At 40.5% G+C, this 19796-nt stretch overlaps 1 protein-coding gene across 7 annotated transcripts in view; it reads right to left on the bottom strand.

Annotated features, from left to right (window-relative positions):
* The window catches only part of DYNC1I1 (dynein cytoplasmic 1 intermediate chain 1), a 185939-nt gene that overhangs the window by 133464 nt on the left and 32679 nt on the right, over positions 1-19796 (bottom strand). For 4 of the 7 annotated variants that reach the window (XM_038127774.1, XM_038127776.1, XM_038127779.1 and 1 more), the window contains exons 5-6: positions 12684-12743; positions 8590-8705 (exon numbers count right to left, since the gene is read on the bottom strand). In XM_038127774.1, the coding sequence (XP_037983702.1) occupies positions 8590-8705; positions 12684-12743 (176 nt within the window). The remainder of the gene's footprint in view (positions 1-8589; positions 8706-12683; positions 12744-19796) is intronic. The other 3 variants (XM_038127778.1, XM_038127781.1, XM_038127780.1) reach the window with 1 other exon arrangement.

Genomic DNA, 19796 nt, shown 5'->3' with positions numbered 1-19796 from the left:
AGCCAGCTTCTTAGGCTGAGGCTCAGCTATAGAATTGAAGATAGAGAGGTGCTGAACAGGAGAACTTTCAGCTGTGTAATTTTTGACCCAGTACATTAGTACTGTGAGTTAAAACAGAGGAGGGGATTTTGGCATGTGAATCTTTTTCATCTCCTGGAGTCCAAGTGCCAAGGATCAAATTGAGAAGTGTGAAGTAACCAAGCAGTTTTCTGTACATCTTTTTAACACCACTAATGAAGGCCTTTCCACATTATGGCCTGTGTCTATTTCAGCCCTGATTTTGTATCTACTTACAGGATTAGAAAGATTAAGTGCTAATTAGAGCACTGAGGATTAATAACTGCTACTTCTACAATGCACATTTTTCTTAATCTTGTCTTAAATTCTAGTGGAGATTGGTCCACGTTACAAAGCCAGAATTTGCCAAAGGTTACTAAAGACATAATAGAAGGTGCTGGGTATTATTCTTGTATATACTGAATAGGCATCACCCATTAGTCTAAAGAAGGAATTACAGGAATGGCAGGAAAAAGCATGCTTTGTTTCTGAAGAAAACAAAAAGGCATGTCTTCATTGTTCTGTTGGAAGCACTGTTAACCCAGATTTCACCCTTTTTACATTTTCAGGTCTGAACTTTCTCATTTGAGCATTGTAATATGTATATACATTGCTAATTCAAAGAATATTCAAGCACTGCTGAAATTATACATGCAGTGATAACTAGAAACATGTGAAAACAGCAAATAGAGAAAAATTGGCCACTGTCTTTCCACTGACTGTTGACTGGGGAAATCATGGTGCTGTTCATTAATGGGCCAATTTCCTTGTTCTCATGTTAAAGTTAAGTTGCAACATACTAATAGTCATATATTTGCAAATAGGTTTAGAAATATTTTGTGGCTTGAGGGGAACATTTAACAAGTCAGCTCAATGCAGCAGTTGTTCATGTGTAAAACACGGCTGGGATCTTTTGCAGAGAAGAAAGACTTAGAGGAAGGTTTTCATTTCCAGCCAACAAAGAATTCAATTTGCATACAGGTGTTACAGGGCTTCTCTCTGAATTCATGGATCACTGCTGGTTTCAGATGTCAGGACACAGAGATGGGTCAAAGGCACTGTGAGATGACTTGCAGCTAGTTAAAGGAGTCTGAGGTCAGGGCTCTTAACATCAGCTCTCTTGTTTTCCATCAAGCAACACCAGATGTACCAGGATCTCATTCAATCACATTATTTCCCACTGCAACTAAAGGAGCAGATTGGTTTCCACACAAGGAGACTGACTACAATGCTTTTTGGATTATTCTAGGAGAGAACAGCTTCCCACCTCTTGGGTGGAGGATGGGATCCACCTGGTTTAAAGCACAGAGCAAAGACCCATTAGGGTCAAGAAGGCACGAGGAAGGGTGGTACAGCATGGTCCTTCTCTGTGATGGCTGTGAAGGCTCTGAAGCAATATTGTTTCCATGCACAGAACAAAATCGCACAACAGTCCCCTCCAAGGCAGCCCAGGCCAAAAACTGGTTCCTTGTTTCATCAAGAAAGCAGTTAATCTTTGGTTTGTTCCTTTGTTGCCTGAATGGTTTAGAGAAGGCATGGTTCAGCCGTGACAGGGTCTGCTGTTCTCTCCCCACCCTCATAAAGAATTACCAGATATGCTTTCTTGGCTTGCATTTAATGTAGAGGTACCTCGTGCAAAGAAACCAGAGTCTGCAGAAGGTCAGGGACACTTTGGAGCAGGAAACTCCTATGTGTGCGTGCCTGGTTTTCAGGAGACCTGCCCAAAATTTTGTTAAGATTGTGGAGGAGCTGCAAAGAGTCAGGTCACTTGATCCCTGTGTAATGAAATGATCAAGAAAAAGTCTAAGATCTCTAAAAGGTTTCCTTCTTCAGACCTCCAACTGTGTGTGACCAGAGGCAATCTTCTCTGTTAAACCAGTTCTTAGTAGATAATTCCCTGAGAATTACTGATGCTTAATAAATTGTCAGATCAGCTTGTTCAAAACAGTTTAGCATTAAAAGGGCTGTCTGCATAAGACTGTCTGAGAAAAGCCATTTTCCAGAAATCTTTAGTGAAAACCTGGAAGGAGAAACAGGGAAGGGAGCAAATACTGAAGCAAGGACTGCTGATTAATATACTGTTCGGCCACCTTTCAGAAATGGACTGGGACTGTCTTGCAGAAATCCTGTTTGAGCCCAAGTCTGTTACATATTTTAGGAAAACAGACATTTGATGTCCCTTTCTGTACTCAAACACCAAAGTATCCACGACCAGACTGTGGCCTCTTCATTCTTCCTCCTAGACGAAATCCTTACAAGTATCAAATATATTTTTCTGCAGAACAGAAACAAGAAAAACTAATTTCTAAAGCCTAGTCCTTCTTCTAATTTTGTACCACATAAAATAACCATGAGCCAGGTGGTGAAGAAAGCCTTCAGAGGTATATATCCAATGTCTGTAGCTTGCGAGGAGCAGAATACAGGCCCACCACACCTGGTAGCTGCCTGTTGTGGCTGTTCTGGAATATATGCATCTTAACAAATTGTACTTTACTAATTGTACTTCAAAAGGGATTGACAATAGCAAGGGTTTGCACCTGATTTCACTGGTGTATTATTGCTCTGAGTACCTATGGCTGATTTTTCAAGGTTTTTTAACATTTCTAAATAATATATATTCCCCCCCCCCCCCCCCCCCCCCCCCCCCCCAATTTCCGTGTAATGCCTTGGTCTCTTCTCACACTTCTTTCACCAGCACTTGCATTATTACATCTCAGTCATACAACTCAAGCACCTTCTGTTAAATGTAATTCTTGCCTCAGGCAAAAGATCAGGCGAGTGTTTTTGCGCAGGTCCCTCCAGCATTCCCGCATCCCTCCCTGCCGGCATTCCTCAGGCGCGGCGCTTCACCGCTGCACCACCAGAGGGCGCTGCCTGAATGCCTTTGAAAGATCTTTATGTCAAAGCTAAATTAAAACAAAAATTATTGAAAATCTTATTATTTACAAAAGGTGATGCACTTGTGACAGGAAGAAAGAGGAATTATTGAAAGACTTCTATACAATGCAATGCCTCAAATCTTTGCACCACTTCATTCTAGTCTCATCCAATCTTGTACAGTCTGGTACAACAGTACAAATTAAGCTTTGTTGATTTAATCAAACAAAGCCATCTTGAATCAGAGTTCTTATGCCAGCTGTGGAGATCCAAGGTACCTCTCAGACGGACTGCAGTCTGAAAAGAAAAGGCAAACTGGATTTTTTATAGCTAACTAAGAACACCTTGTGATACATGGTACCGCTTGGGATGGAGCATAGTATTTCACAAAGGTACAAAACATTATTACAAAATTAGTACCCATTAGTACAAATCCTAGGGCTCTGTTTCTTTTAAAATGTTTCTCTGCCTTAGCACTGATTCATCCTTAGGTCATCTTCTCTTTTTAATAGCGATTTCTATCCTAGTTTTTCTTTTCAGCATCTCCTTTTGTTTACAACAGAAAGTCTTTGCTTTCCCCCTAGTAATGTCCAATTTCCATCACACATTATCATATATCCTGACACATAGTTTGCATGCATGGTAATGCACAAATGTGCATCTGCATTTCCCATTAAATGAGGCGTTCAAAGCTATTCTTGGGTCCAGACTTGTCCTTTTGAGACTGGAGCTGAGCTTACAATTCTCAGGAAGGGGAAAGCCAAAGTAAGCTCTTTAACTTAAACCCCAGCTTCTGATCCATGAGCTCTAGCCAGATTGGCCATAGTAAAGCTCAAGTATGATCTCACTTAGTTCTGGGACTGGCTTTTCCAAAGTACAGCATGCACCCACAAAGCTAGAGCTGAGCTACAGTCAGGCACAGCAAGGCACAGCAGGACTGGGGCAGAGTTTGCTGGGTTAGAGGGCTGCTGCACAGTCTCCTAAAGCATGTACACAGACAGATCTCCTCACTGATTAAACCTGGAAATCTTGGACCTTGACAATCAAAGTATAAATAGAACCAAAGTATAAATAAAATCCATAATATCCACAGATTTTATCATGGAAAAGATAAAATTCCAGAGTTCTGACTTGCTTTCACAGCATTGGAGTTTGTCAGTCCTAGTCACAGATAACTTCCCATCCAATTACCAAAACTCAAATGATGCCAATGTATCACTCTTTAAGACATATCCATTTTACTCCATAATGACAAACCTAAATCAATATAAAGAGCAATATAAAGTGCTCTCTTACCAAGTTTGTCAGTGAAGAAATAGTCAATGCAATCAGTGGTACCTAGAGAATTTTGGTTCACCCTACAGTAAGCACTTAACATTTGGTATCACACACAGATATAGGCTCATGTGTCTCATGAGCCTGACCGTGAGAGAATTCCCCTCTCTTCTCTCCCTGCTTTAAAAAGGGTAACTTTCAGGAACCTTAGTTCAGAGAGTTACACTGTCAGACACACACAGAGCCCAACCCAGCCTCTGGAGCTCCACCTCCATTTTGCCACTTCATTGCAGCCTACTTCCAGATGGAGTAGAGAGCTTATTTTTCTTTTTTCTTTAATAGTCAAAATACCCTTAGTGTTTGAAAAGCTAGATGAACAGATGGATCACAGGTCTCATTGTGTTCTTTGCCAGAACTGGGCAACATTTTGACGTCGGATGAGGTTACCCTGCTCAGGAGGTGAGTGTGGCAGATCATTTGTTTTCCCTCCATGAACAAATATCCGTTGAAGATGATAAACTGATGAAGTGCACATGACTTCCATTGTTTTAGAAAGCCAGACCTTCTCTTGTACACAGAACCTATTCTTTCAGGAAAGCATTTCTGACTAACCTATTTTCAGTGACAGTCTGTCAAGGCAGAATGTGAGAACATCTCATTTTATTGATGAAGCAGTTTCTACTTTGCAAAAGACGAATAACAACACTCTTGAAACTGGACAGCAAAGCCAGAGAGATCACAGAATTTCTCCTTCTTGCAGCCCTCAGTTTCTGAGGAGACCCAGATCAGAGGAGTATCTCCCTTCTCTGAGATTTTACCTCCTGGCCCAATCGAGAGCAGAACAGCAAGCTGGAGATGAGGCAGGCATCTAGCAGAGCCTGAATGTGCAGACTGCTTTCCTGTCTGAAAAGGTGGATTGCAGGCAGTCAGACAGAGCTCAGACCACTGCTGCACAGCAGTGAGAGACCCATCCTGGGCAGAGGCTAGGCTTTTCTGTTTTCTCCTAGGTGCACCTTTAGCAAACAGCAGGTCTACAGTGCTTTGGAGGGTCCAACCATGGGGCTGCCACTCCTGAGGTGATGTGAGAGCCTCTGCACAATGAAGGAAGTGTCCCAGCGAACTCTCAAAAAATATTTGGCATGGTCTAGGTCTTAATCAACTCCAGAATGGAAAAAACAGCACTAGTAAAATGTCTCTCAATGCCTACAAATACCTGAATTCAAGTTCAATTATAGCAGGAGGAAGGGGAAAATAAAGAGCATGGTTTTTTTTCTCAGGCTCCAGAGCCAAGATCTGTGTGTTTTTGAAGTCATCCTGCAAGGAAGAAAGGAAAAGGCTGAAGCTGACTGTGACCTAAATAAAGCAAAAGAATTAGGTACATGTGATCAAAGGATTGAATGATGCATATACACATCTCCCTAAATAATAGAGTTGGTAGGAGAAATGACATGTCATTATTCCTCTGAAATAAAGCAAATTACCTGCTCTGAAAAGAGGAGTTAATCTGTTTTTTATACAGTGAAGAATAATGCCACACTACTTCTTCTAAAATTAGCAGCTGACAAGCTGAGACTTCAGTGCACATAGCATCTGGTTCTCTGGCACCACTTGGACTTACTGGAGTGAGTCCTTCCTTTTTATTAGGTTTGGTGGGCAATAGCCATTACCACAAAGAACATCCACTGAGGTCCAGAACAGCAGTAGCTTTAAAGAACCTCAGAGTTTCTTTCTTGCTCTCTAGAGAAGCAAATGCAGAAAACCTGATGAGGATATTTCAAAAATGCTCAAGAACTTTGAATGGAGCCAAAGTTCTCTTTTCACCCATCTTTCCAACCAGCTATACCATTTATTAGCTGTCTTCCAAACAAGAAGAAAGCATGAAACAATCTCATCCTAAAATTCCGCATTTTGACATTTCCAGTACTTAAGGCAGGCAGTGAAAAGTGAATTCCAAATGCTGAAGTCAGACTCATCCAAATAAATAAGTTTCTTGTTTTCTATTCTCAAACTCTAAGGCTTCAGATGCTAAATAACTGAGCCCATAACCATAGTAATGGCTGAACAATTTATCTTGAAAAGATAATGGCTATATTTTATCACATGAATGCATAGAAACACTGCAGACACTTCTCTAAGCTGCTCTCCTGAGGAATCTCTCTCTTCTGTTCATGTTTAGACTGACAGTATGAAGGGCTCAGCATTCATAAAGAGGCTTGGGAGATTGGAAACCTGAGAATGCATTTCCATCAGACCTGGGAGACCAAAATCACAGTGCTTATTTATGCCCTAGAGAATTTCCAGTTAAATAGCCTCTCAACAGAATAACCAAACTTTCCTGAATCTCCTTTACTAATGCAGAGCCATAATCATACCCAAGTTATATGCAGAGAATTCCCCAGCAGAAGTTGGAAAGTAAATGAAAGTTACCCTTTCTCTCCCTCACACATCTGAAGGAAGAGATTGGGTGATATTTCCTCTGTATTTTAATATGTAAAACACCACTACTGTTGATGTTTTTTCCTTGGCTGTGATGACAGAGAATGGGAAAGATAACAAATCCAGTCACCAAGCCCACATACTTGATCTCTTCCATCACAGTTTTGGCCCAGGCAGTTTAAAGTGCACGATGTTTTATGTTTGCACTTATCTTCTTTCACACAAATGAGGAACAAGTGACTTTCCTCTGTGCTGGGAGGACCAATTCAAACCACACTGCCTCTCTGCTCATTGTCCTGACTGCCAGGCTCCATGGCATCACACTGTTGTTTGGGTTTTTTTTTCCTTGAAGGGTAGGAGATAATCCTCTTGTCTAGCAAGAAAAGGATTTTGTAGTAGTTGAAGAGCTCCTTGGGAAAAAAAGCAAGATTTTACTGAAAGAAGACACTTCCATTAGTGAGCTTGTCCTTTTCAGAAAGGCAGGTCAACTCATGAGTGCTGGAGTCGTAGGTCTGAGGGAGGCAAACACAAAGCCATGTCTTAAATTCTCCATATTCATAGGTTCTTGCATTGGATAAAGGCCATGTGTCAGAGAGGCCTGAGGAAGGACACCCTCTCCATCTGATCTAACAATGAATTCATGATAATGCTCCAGAGCTGAGCATCAACTGGTCCTAAGCAAAGAAGACAAAGACTCTGGGGCAAAACCCATTTTCTTGAGGCTTCAGCAGCCCACAGAGAAAGAAGCAGAGATGAGCTGGACTGACCCAGGGAGGCTTCTGAGACAGCTTCTCCCTATGAGCAGGTAAAGCACTCTGGACACACTGCTCAAGGAGCATCATCCAAGCCAAAGAGCTGTCTGTGTTTGAAGGCACTACTGCAGACCACAGATAACCAAGGGAAACTTGTGCTCCAGAAAAGCAGAATCTGAGCATCCAGTTCAGCACTTTCTGTTTCTGCTTCCCAAGGCAGACCTGGTTACCCAGTTACCAAAAAGACCCAACAACAACTGGCTACATTTATCACTCTATCTTCCCTGACAGTACCTTATATTCAGACAGATTTACCACCACCACCACCACCACCTTCTGAACCTACTTGAGCATTTTTCTTCTCTGAATGAGGCCCAGTAAAGTTCTACACTATCTTCTGCAGAAAATTACTCAGTTGTTGAACTTTTATTGATCCTTCATTGTAAACAGCAAAAATTATGGTCAAGACTGCTATGAGTTTTTCCTCTTCTATCTGCTTCGTTCTAGTGCACAGACAACATCAGGCTAATGTACTGTCTTGCAATCAGTTTAAATGGTTCTACTGACCTGCAATCAGCATCCTGCAGTACAGCAATGGCAGATCAGCAAGCCCCTGCCCTTCTGTGTATTTACTTATCAACAAGAGAGCCAAACAGCCAACAAACAGCTCCATGAGTACAGATGCCAGCACGATGTCAGCAGAGAGAAAGAAAGACTGTCCACATGAAAGTAAGCAAACCTCCTTTTTCAGTACATGGACCTAAGCTGCAACTTCTCCCTAAGCTTCACCTACAGCAGGGGGACACAATCACGCTGATGAACTGAGGGCAACTTTCCAACACTGCCTCTTTACAAAGCACAGAGTTTATAACTTCCTTGAGAAAGCATAAAAAAAACGAATAAAGCGCAATTTAAATTATATTCATAATGATTTGTTGTTTAAAATGTTCCTGTTAAACTGCTATTTAAGCACAACTCATTGTAAGTCAGAAGTAGTTTGGATCCACCCACATTTAAAGTGATTTTTATAATTATTCTCATCAGAAGAGCCATTAATCACATAAACAATAGCTGGCTTGCAGAAAATACATGACAAGCAGCTATGTTATGACTTACTATTATTTTTATTACATTCTTTAACTTGGATGCAAATGTTCTATTAATTTTTTTTTTAAAAAGCCATAAATCTTACCTTCAGATTGATGTGTGGCCAGAGGTGTCTGTGTCTCCTTGGAGTATGACACGACCTCCCGAGGTAAGAAATCGACCTGGGTAATCTTTGACACCCCTAGTTTGTGCAGTCTGCGTCTAAGGTGAAATACACGACATCAAAAGGTTAGTCATGGTAAAAGTAAATCAGCAACAGGAACAAATATTTGCTCTTATGAACAGTATAAAAATACTTCAGTGTTTGTAAAGGTGAAACACAACACAGTAGGCATGAGAAGTACCTCACTGCAGTGAAGAAAATTAACCTGGGAACCATTTGCCACAGTAAAGTCCAGTTGTTGAACCTCTAGATCATGCTGCTGAGAGGGACTGCAAATGGGAGAGAGAAACGGCCTGCTTGTGTCCCTCTTACCACGCCACAAAATTCTCTTTTATACTACCATTACTGTGATGTTCTGTCTGCTCAAAGGAGCTCATCCTCAGCCTGGGACACACAGTTGTGGGAAGGGTACAGTGGATTTAAACCAGGAAGAATTAGACTGCCAAATGTTCAGCTGGGAGCAGTAACAGAGTCGTTTACTGTCAAGATGTTTAATTTCCATAAAGGAGGAGATTTTGCCCTTAACAGGAGTCATTAATAGTGGCCTTGAAGTAGGTTTATGTGGAGTCTTAATGCAATGGCTGGAGGAGAGCTAAAACACAACTGGAGCAGGGCAAGTATAGCCTTCTATTTTGTCTATTTCCCTTGCTTTAAATAAACCATATGAAATAAATCAGTGAAGCAAACTAACTGTAAGTGGGTAAGGGAAAACGAAGAGAGGCAGCTGAGCATGGTCATGAACATTTTTAGTTGTGAACAGTTCAGTCAGCAGTAGGGGGAAAAGATCAGTTTATTTCCTGAACATTGGTTGACTGTTTGCAGGAAGTGAAGAATATAAAATGGTTACTTGGAAGTGTTTTACCAGAAAAAAAGCCAACTTTTAGCAGAGAAATAATGCTGACATAATAAACAAATGAACTAAATAAGGCCAGTTACCTAAATCAACAAGTATGAGCATGCTTGTGCATTTATGGGGAAATAAATTCCTGGACACGATGTTTCTCAACTTGCCACATTATTGAAGAGAACAATTTGAAAAACAGAAAATTCTTACACATTATCCATATCCTCTTCATTTTCCAGGTTGTCAGAAGAACAGAAGTCATAGGGGTTTTGACCTAATTAATTTACAGTGGCTTAGGTATTCAATTAAGATTCATGTCTGAAAGGAAATGGGAGTCTAAAAAGGAAACTGTCATCATTGGATAACACCCACTGAACTTTTTAGCTACATCAGCCATATTTTTTTTCAAATCTGTTTTACTGCCTGGGTTGTTATTAAACTGACTGCAATTAGTTTCAGCAGGTAATAGGTACAGATCAGCTGTATTTTGTAACAAACCACTACAGCAGAAACAGTTGTTGCAGCTCTGAGTCTTTCCTCTTTTCAAAGAAAAAAAATTAACAATGCTCCCTCCTTACAATCATCTCTGACTTTGCCAATATGAACAAAATCTACAATTGTCTAAAAACTCTACAGAAAAACTTCTACCTCATTACTGGGGGCAGAAAAGTTTCTTCAGCTGGCAAAAATTTGAGTAGTTTTACATTTTGTAGCTGCTTTAACTTACGGTCTGTGTGAATTCAGTCTTTAATAAATATCTCACCCCAGCAAACTCTCATGTGCTTTTCTCTCCCTCAGCACCAGATGTGCAATCTCTGTTGCCTTCTTGGTCAGTTTGATTTCCCTATGCAACCAGTCCCCTGCTGCCCCAGGCTACTCTTTCCATTTACTGAGGTTGTTTGCATTGAAGGAGTCTCTTGACAGTGGTCTTGCTTAAGTAGAATCCCTAATTAATTATGTGTCTAATCTGGACCTAATTAAAACCTCACCTAATTCTAAAACAGTTTCACATGAGGTCACTCTGTATCTCCTGGACTGCCTGAGGATGGGGAACATGACCCTAACAGAGAGCTGGATTTAACTGCTAGTTGGGGGAACTGAACCTCTGCACACTGTGTCACAGAAGTGAGCTACTTCCCACAGCACTGTGCTGAAAAACAATACATGGAATTCTTCATCTGAAACACTTCCAGTTCAGTAACTGCTGGTGCCTGTACAAATGCCCTGTGCCACTCATATTCTGTAATTACTGGTGAAGACTGGGAGGTCCTTCTTCATCTGAAGGAACATGATCTATTGATTGCTGTTTGTCTGTGTCAAGCCACCTCTAATTGTTCTCATGCTACTAAAAGTTGGCCTAGCCTTTGGTCCCAAGCACTCAGAGACAGCTGGAGCTTCCTTTCAATATCTGGACTTTACCAAATATGTGCTGTAATGTTCTAGTCTTTTTAGGGCAACACTTAATGGTCTATTGTTTTCCCATCCCCATTTTTCTTCTGAGGTGCTCATAATTCTCATAAATTCAATAAATATTCATCTTAGAGAACACATAAGCTTTGAAGGATTATTTTTCAAACTGCTAATAGGATGTCAGTAGGAGGATAGCAACTAAAACCCATACATTAAAACTGATTCTTCTGTCCACAGGTATTATAAGAAAGATGTATCTGCTAGAAGTGTTTTGAGACACACATCATTTAATTGCTGACTGCAGGATTTCTTTTGCATTGGTTTTGTTGGTTTTTTGCTTTTTTTTTTTCTCTAGTCTCAGGACACCAGAGGAAAGTTTAACTCTGCCTTGTGTTTAAAGACAGTTTTCTTTCAAAAGGGACAGGACTTCCATTAAAATGTATACCTGTGGATTTGCTCTTTGGCATGCTTCTTTTCTGTCTCTGCACTGGCTGCTAGTAATTGATTGAAGTCCCTACATGCAGAGTTATCTTTTCATGAGTCAGATAAAGGAACTTGGTTTGCACAGCTGTTTGAGAAACCTTGCTCCTAGGAGTCCTCATCTCCTAATTCAAACTTCTGTTAAAAAAGCAGCTGGGATTTCTATAGAGTTTCTGTAGGTTAAAATAGCTCAAAAAATGCTACCTTTTTGGTACAGCCCAGGTAAAATTGTAGATGTGCGAGCTATTTGAAGTCACACTCCTGAGTAAACTACAAACATTCCTAGGAGTTCTAGATATGGAGAAATACTTCTGTTTAGAAAACTCTCTGGATACTTTCCTTATGGATCTTTCCTGTTGAATAGACCTAACACACCTAACTGCAGCAGGGAGCACTGTCAATCAGCAGCTGAAGGGAAGCTGTTGTTTTTCTTACAGAACGGTGAATGAAGTAGAACATGATCAAGTAAAAGCATGAGAGAGTTGCCTGGAGACTCAAAAGAGGCAACCCTGTAAGTTCATCGGTAGAACAAATTTTTCACAGTGGTGATTTGGTTTCACCTATGACTCATGCTCTGAAGAGCTTGAGGTACTGCTACCCACCCCTTTTAGAGGAACAGGTTATCCTAAATACCTCTGCAGACAAGCATTTCTATACCATTTAAATTAACTATTTTTTTTCACTTTTTGGGGTAAAGAAGTTCCATCCCAAACTATAAAATATTAATTTTAGCTCTATTAAATTTTTTTAAAAGCTTCATAGGTCTGAACTCAACTAAGCTCGCACTTACTCTTGGACTATGATCACACTTAAGTGTACAATTTTAAACACATACGCAGCTCCTAAGGCAAAAGGGGACATTGTTACTGCATGTGGAAACAGCGTAACTATAGCGAGCAGAAAGGAGAGGGAAAAGTATCTTGCTAACGATTCAGAGAGCAGTCTGAATCAACTGGTACAAACAAGATCAATGTAATTATACGTGCACATATATGCCACAATAATAACATTTCATCTGAAATGAAATAGTTATTTGTATTGTGTTCCAGGCAACAGAAATAGCAATTTATCTTTCCATAAGCTTGTTTAAATAGCTGGGGTTATTTCCCACAAATATGACTTTGCTGAAGCTTCTTATTTATGAAACCAAAAAAAGGAAACTTAAATTATGGTTTTTTTGAGTCAAAAAAGCAAATGAAAATCACATACAACCAGCTCGACTAGGAAGCATTTTCAACATAATTCTTGCAAAGAAATGATAACAAAAAGAGCTGACATATACCCAAGTTCAGAGTCAGACTGGAGTTGCAGCACTGAGGGGTCTGTGTCCCATTGCAAGGTCCTAGGGTGGTAATCAGCCGTGCAGCACGAAGGGGAGGGAAAAAAAAGAACACACAGAATTAACTGAAAGGATGAACAAAACCCCATCTCCTTAGTTACATGCTCTATGTAGTACATTCAACTTCCAGGTGCAAGCAACAGCCACCATATGTCAAACAAGGTTTATATGTCAAACTGAGACAGGGCAGGCAATTTAATAAAACCACATATTATTGATAAACAGAGGAAAGAAGCTGGATTTTCTGTCACATATTGATTAACTAAACACGGGGTTGGGGTTTTTTCCTTTTCCTGAAAAATTCTAACTCTTTAACTTAGGTTGATGGATTCACAATAATTTGTAAAATCTGCAGGCACAATTTATTTATGTTTTTATGATAAGGTAGACTGAGCACTTGCCATGAACTCCACTGAAGAGTTTATCCCTTCACACACTCCTGAGACAGACTCCATCCTGTACAACACTGCTCTGGGCAGGAGCATCACATAGCACACATGACAACAAATGGCACACTGATACCAGCTCTGACATACTCTGAGGGCATCTGGGACAAACAAACAAATTCTTCTTCTTTTCCTCCCGATAACATTCCTGGGGAAGAGGCTGATAATACATCTGAGAAACTCAGGTCTATGACAATCTCTTATGGACTGCCATCACATGAGGCTATCACCAAATGTACAAACATTCCAGAGTTGTGGTCTGAAGTGAAGATGTTGCTCCTTGCACTGCAGTGCAGTTTCCCATGCAACCAGCTCTAAAACACCTTGCAAACACTCGCAGAGCCTTTAAACAGTCTTGTGAAATATTCAGAATCCTTCAATTCAGAAATGCAAAAACTGACATAACAAGGCCAACATTTTCAAAAATGCCTCCTCCTTCCCTGTCTCTTAATTTGACTTTATTTTTCCACACTCAGGAAGCCACATCTTGTATGTAACAAAACTGCTGGAGTCCATGAAAAATCAGGAACACACAAGTGGCTCCTCAGCACCTTTTCCCATAGTATGAATACTAGATTATGCACTGCTCTCACTAGCAGAGGCTAGAGCAAAGAAAAGTTCTCCTTTCCTAAGCAAGAAAGTCTTCATGAAGGCATGCTGGAAAATGGTAGCTGTCAAAACTAACCCCCCCCCCCCCCCCCCCCCCCAATTTCAATTTTTTGAATACAAATTCTGAGGAATAGAGTTCATAATATTACCAGGTCCAGCCAAAACGAGCCATATAAGCAGCTGTGGTCAATACACAGAAGTCTTTCTGCAACAATAGCAACCTCTGCCAATGAATCACTCATACAAACTGACAAGTTACTGAATTAGTTCAGAAATAGATCTATTAAAGCCAAATAATTATTCTACCTCCTGTCCTTAGTAAACCCACCCATTCTATTACCAATGTTAACTCACTCTCTGGACAGACAGACAAGGACATGTGCTCCACTCTTGTCATTTTAGAAAGAAAAAGAATCAATCTCAACACCCTGTGCATACAAAAAAAAAAAAACAAACCAAAAAACCCCAAAAAATACCTGTAATGCAAAGCTACTTTCTCATGCAACATAAGGGCACTCATTTCCCTCAACTTATGATCCATAGTAATACTTATCAGGATAAAAGAGTTTATAGTGATAAAGAAAGGCTTCTCCAAAACTAAACTGTATTACAAATGGTCAGAGATAAAATAATGCAGCAAGAAATAACAGATTTTTCCCTTCTAACTTGACTGCAGTGTAAGTACAGTGGAAAATGGACATAAGATCTGAAAGCCTGATGCAAGACAAAGGCATCAATGACTAATGCATTATAGATACTCCAGTAAAAATTCTATCTGTGTGAAGATTGCTCTTGTAATGTCACCAAGGTCAGTTGCACATATTAGGACTTGCTCTGTAAGTGGCAGTCTCTAATTTTACTGCTGCCTAGGGGCTACTCATCCATTCATGTCCACGTTTTCCAAACTCTTAAAAGAAAATGTACATAACTCATTTCAGTTTCCTCCCCCCAACATTCACTTTCAAACCTACAGGATTTGTAGGGGGATAAAGGTTATTTCATCAGAAAGAACACTTTTATCATTTGATTAAAGCAAGAGCTTGCAACAGGTCTCTGGAAGTACAGTCCCTATGTTCCACCTCCAAGAGTCCAGGCCAGGTCACAAGAAAGGGCACCTTTACCAGGTACCTTGATAAAAATGCCAAAAAAAAAAAAAAAAAAAAAATTAGAGATCTCCCACACCCAAGGCAGCACTCAAATCCCAAAACTGTGGGAGCAACACTTATGGTTTGGGCTATCACAGGCAGACATGTATAGAGACATTCCTCCCTTAAGTATTTATCATCTGGATTCTCATACAGAGCCTTCACCACTCTGGACACTGATACCTACTTTTAATAGCAATTCTCCTTGACTCCTAATTATAACTGTTTTCAATAGTTTTAATGAATCTGCAAAACATTTCCCAGATTTGTGTTCCATGGTGCATCCCTGTGTAACGACTTGCACAGGGGTGAGAAAGAGCTGAGGAAGCAATCTGCTGAGTTGTCCTCTCCAGCTTGGCTGAGCAATGCTACCACAGAAAATGAGGCTGCAGGTAACAAATCTTCAGGTTACAAGTCTCTTGCCCTGGGAGACAGAACACAAGTAGCTACACTCGGGTAGCAAAGGCTGGAGAGCACAGGGAGTGACTCTGTGTTGCAAGGAACACCATTGATTTGTTCTTTGTCTCTTCCTGGCACCTGAAGAATGTCGTCAGATCAAAATGAAAGTGAGTGAACAGTAAAGATGTAATCTGGACCTGCAATTTAGCTAGTTTCCATGGCAATAACATCAAAAAAGAAAGAAACAGATTCTTTGAGGTTTAGCAACCCAAAAATGATGTTGAATAGCCTGTGCTGTCATCCTGACTAGAAAATTAAAGCTAATCTGTTTGTGATGAACAGACATTGCGTACAACATTCCTTGATCATATGGATGAGCACCCTAGTTACGCTTGTTCTCCTGTGGACACTCCTCAGTGGGCATTTTGAAATGCCACTGGATCTCAGCAGAAAAGCAGCTGTCAATATTTTTCCAGCTAGTGCATGAATTTCTCCTGCAGACACTTCCTCATGAGGAAAAGAATTAGGTGCTGTTGCTCTTCTTTTTTCTCTCTTACTTCTTCGTAAAAGAGAACTTCAGTGGCTTGACTTCACCCAGAGACAGAGGTAGAGAAGGTAATGTCACAGTCCCTGAGGACGAGTGCATGGCCTAGGAGTCAGCAGTCAGGCTGAGGTGCTCCCACTCCGGACCTTTCAGAGAGCACAAATTGCTCAAGGTTCCTCTAAGTGGATTCAAAGGATTTTGCCACAGGTCTATGTAGAAGAGATGAAAAACATTTTAGTTGAACATTTTTATGGGGAAAAGAGAGGAGCATTAGACCGAGCAGAAAAAAGTAGTGCTCCCTCGCAGTCTCCAGTCCTGCAGACTCCTCCCAGCGGTGAAGGGAGTGACACAGGCATGGCAAGGACCCCTGGAAACTCATTGAACAGCACAGTCAGGGCTAAGCCAGATTGGTCTGTTTCCCCCACCCAGACAGCACTGACCCTGTTTTAATCAGAACTACACAACACTGTTCCAGAGCTGGGTGCTGGATCAGTCTCCCACATAGTGGGAAACAATAGCCCTGTGTCATGGTCCATGGCCCTTGGACATGTTCTGTGCACAGCAGCTGACCCTGGCTCACTGAAGGATAAAAAGCTGTATTGCTAAATAACAGATTGTTCTAAAGCAGCACAAAGGGAATGAGGGCTGTTAGATGTTGCACTAAGAAGACAAGGTACAAGTGTTGTTACCTCTCTTTCAATTGATCTGCTTTCACTCTCTTCCTTTAGAGTGGCATCTCAATAACCTATTTTTTCTCAAATTTAGGACAGTACTAATGCTGGTGCTATTTCAGCTCTAACTACTGAAGAAGTACCAGATAATTTTGGCACAACATCTTTTAATTACCTGAAGAAAGAAACCAACAAGAGGAAGAGGCTCGGATGATCATATATTTACTAAAGGATCAGATGCTAAAACAACACTTATTTCTTCTGAATTCAAGTCCAAAGCATTATGAAGACATTCAGAGCACAGTTCTAAAAGGACAGAGAACTGTTACAAAATTTAAGGTGGGAGGAATTTTGACAGAAGCATTTCCATAGCATTATTATTATTATTACCATGGAAAAACAGGCACTGCCATATGTTACAATGCTCTGTGTAACCTTACCTCCAGAAGATTTTATTTTGATTGCATAATGTCAATTATGTAGATTAAAAATGTGGAAAAGACTAAAATAAACTAAAAATAAAATAAAACAGTTGAAACCTTTTGGAAAATTCCCAACATTAGAATGCATTAATGAAGCATAGATTCTGACATCCAAAACTGTCTGGAATCCATGAGAACTCTTCAGTTCATTTAAGCAGCTTTGGGTCTGGCCTTAGCAGTAGTGTATGAAACACGTACGGCATCAGTTCCAATACATATCCTTAGTAATCTGCCATCAAAAAATGATATTTAGTATCTGTAATCATGATCATATCGCAACAGAACTTGGCTCTGGGTATGTGCCCCAATCCAACACTTTTCATATGCAACATACTGACAGCTTAGTTGTGACTCTGCTTCCCTGCAGCCAAAAGCAAATCCTCCCTCATCTGTTGCTGATGCTGCAGAACATGTGTTCTGCATGATTTCTTTTCTCCCCCAACTCCCCTTTCCCAGGTCAAGAGCAGCCAGGCCTGAAAATCCATGCTTTTGAAAAAAAAGTCTCCTCATAGAAAAAGCAGCAAAGTCTGCTTTCCCAGGGGCTTCTTGCAGGGCAGAATCCTCTTTGCAGCATTGCAAATCACACCCTCAAGCAGAACTGGAGGAAAGCAAACACTATATTCGGGCATCTCCTGTCACCAAGAGCTGTTGTGCTCTCCAGACCAGGAGAAAACTGCACTGACAGTGTACTGAGTCCCGAGGTATCTCCTGAACTGGGATACTCATATGTGTCCCTAATGAAACACCCATAGATCTGACAGGCCCCAAACCAAGCATCTCCCCTTGCAGCAACAACAGTGTCCTAGAATGACTCTTCCTATGGGAAATAGCAATGCCCTCCTAACCCTGAAATTCAGTGGCAGATGGTGCCATGACTCCACAGATTAGGCCGTGCCACAGTTTTTCAGGGAGCAAAGGCCAATCTACTAAGCAGAGCATAGTCTGTTACTAAACTGAAGCAAAGAGACCAGAAATGAAGGTGGGACTTCTCCAGAGCATATGGACTCACCTATCCTGTGGGAAGTCTCAAGGCACCATTGCTTACCAGAGTAATATTTCTAAAAGGATGTGAATGTGACTCATTCTCCCCATCTGTGGTAGGAGGGGGTCTTGATGATGTTTATACAATCTTCAGGCACCTAAATGAAGGGCTCCACCAGTGAAACATTACCATGGACTCTTTCCATACGAACAGAAAGGCAGGAGATTGCTCCGTGCAGCAGTTCCAAACACCCAACCCAACTTAGACTCCAATTGTCAATAGGTATTAGAGCTGGTTTGTATCTTTACTGTTCACTCTCACTTTGATCTGCTGAGAAATAGATAAGGAAGCAATCAGCTGCTACTTGACAGCCTGCAGGCTTCAGTCTGCTTCATGCTTTCTTTTCTTCTAACTTCAAATGCAACTAGCAAAAGAAGTGAATTAGGAAAAATGAGCTAACCAACAAGCCCAAAACTGCAGAGAACACAATTCTGGCTTCTGACTTTGATGTAAGGAAGAGCCTCATGTTTAAAATTACAATTTTAACCCTGCATTACAATTTCCAAAAGATTCAGAATTCTTACATCAGGAACTCTGCACCTTCATACTGATGGCATGTTGAAAAACATGTTACACCCAGCTCATACAACCTTAAAAAATACTGGTCACAACATCTGTGAGATAAGAGACCTCTTTTAAAATCACCAACAGAATAAAATGCTAAAATGTGTATGAATTATTTTTTTCAATATAATACCAAATATTGTCAGCAAATTGCAATCCAGTAGCATTTGTAGTTTCAATGTGTAATCTATCATGTATATAGACCACTTTTTTTTTTTTTTTCAATGTCTGAAAATTGCCAGAATGAATTTAAGGCTGCATAATTATTTAGCTACTTTACAGAGTTCTACCTAGTTTCTTGTGTCACTTTCTTCAAGGCTACTAACTTGCTGCTGATTAATAGCAAATCTGATAAGAAACTGTTGATGAGAAATTACTGCAGATGTCTAAATATACGTGTGTACAGATAAGCTATTTGTTTTTATTCATGTCACTCTACATTTTTATAATTTTAATTCTGTCCACTGTGATTTTCACTTTCTGATATTTTTGTACATTTGAAGTGTGTCTCCAAAACAAACTATATAAAAAACCAGGAGATTCAAAGCCACTAGTCAGAGATGGAAAAGTACCACTTGCCTCAATGGATGGTTTTCATCTAAGCCACTATTCTGCTGCCATCTGTGCTCTGTTTTGCAGATCTGTTCCACTTTGAAAGGATTGGCAAAAAGAAAATACCTTCCTTGTGCTGCTTGTTTTCTGAAGCACACTATAGCAAGATGGCTATCAGCAGTTGGGGAGGATTTGTGCCTCTCTACGCGACGGTCACTTGTGCTTGTAGAGCAAAGTCTGCTCTGACTCCACTGTGCACTCCTGTGTTCAGAGCTGGGCTGCTACTGCTAATCATAAAATAAAATGCCTTAATACATTCAGAGAACAAGGAGCTTGGCACCACTGCTGGAGCACAGCCAGAAGGTTTTGCTTGGGTTTGCATTTACACTTCCAAGCAGGCTGACACCTCTGACTTCCAGTCTTCACCAATAAAAAGAGCAACTCTGACCTCCCTGAGAGCACAGCACTATGTTTTAGCTGCCTGGCAACCATAAGAGTTTTTTTCAAAATGGCATGAGTTTAAAACACTGAAAAAAATCACGAACAAATAATACCTAAAACATATGTGTATTCCAAAATTCTTCTTGGATCAAGGCTATGCT

Source organism: Motacilla alba, chromosome 2, assembly GCF_015832195.1.
Source record: "Motacilla alba alba isolate MOTALB_02 chromosome 2, Motacilla_alba_V1.0_pri, whole genome shotgun sequence".
In the NCBI taxonomy this organism is placed as follows: domain Eukaryota; kingdom Metazoa; phylum Chordata; class Aves; order Passeriformes; family Motacillidae; genus Motacilla; species Motacilla alba.
This window is presented reverse-complemented; position numbering and strand designations above follow the sequence as displayed.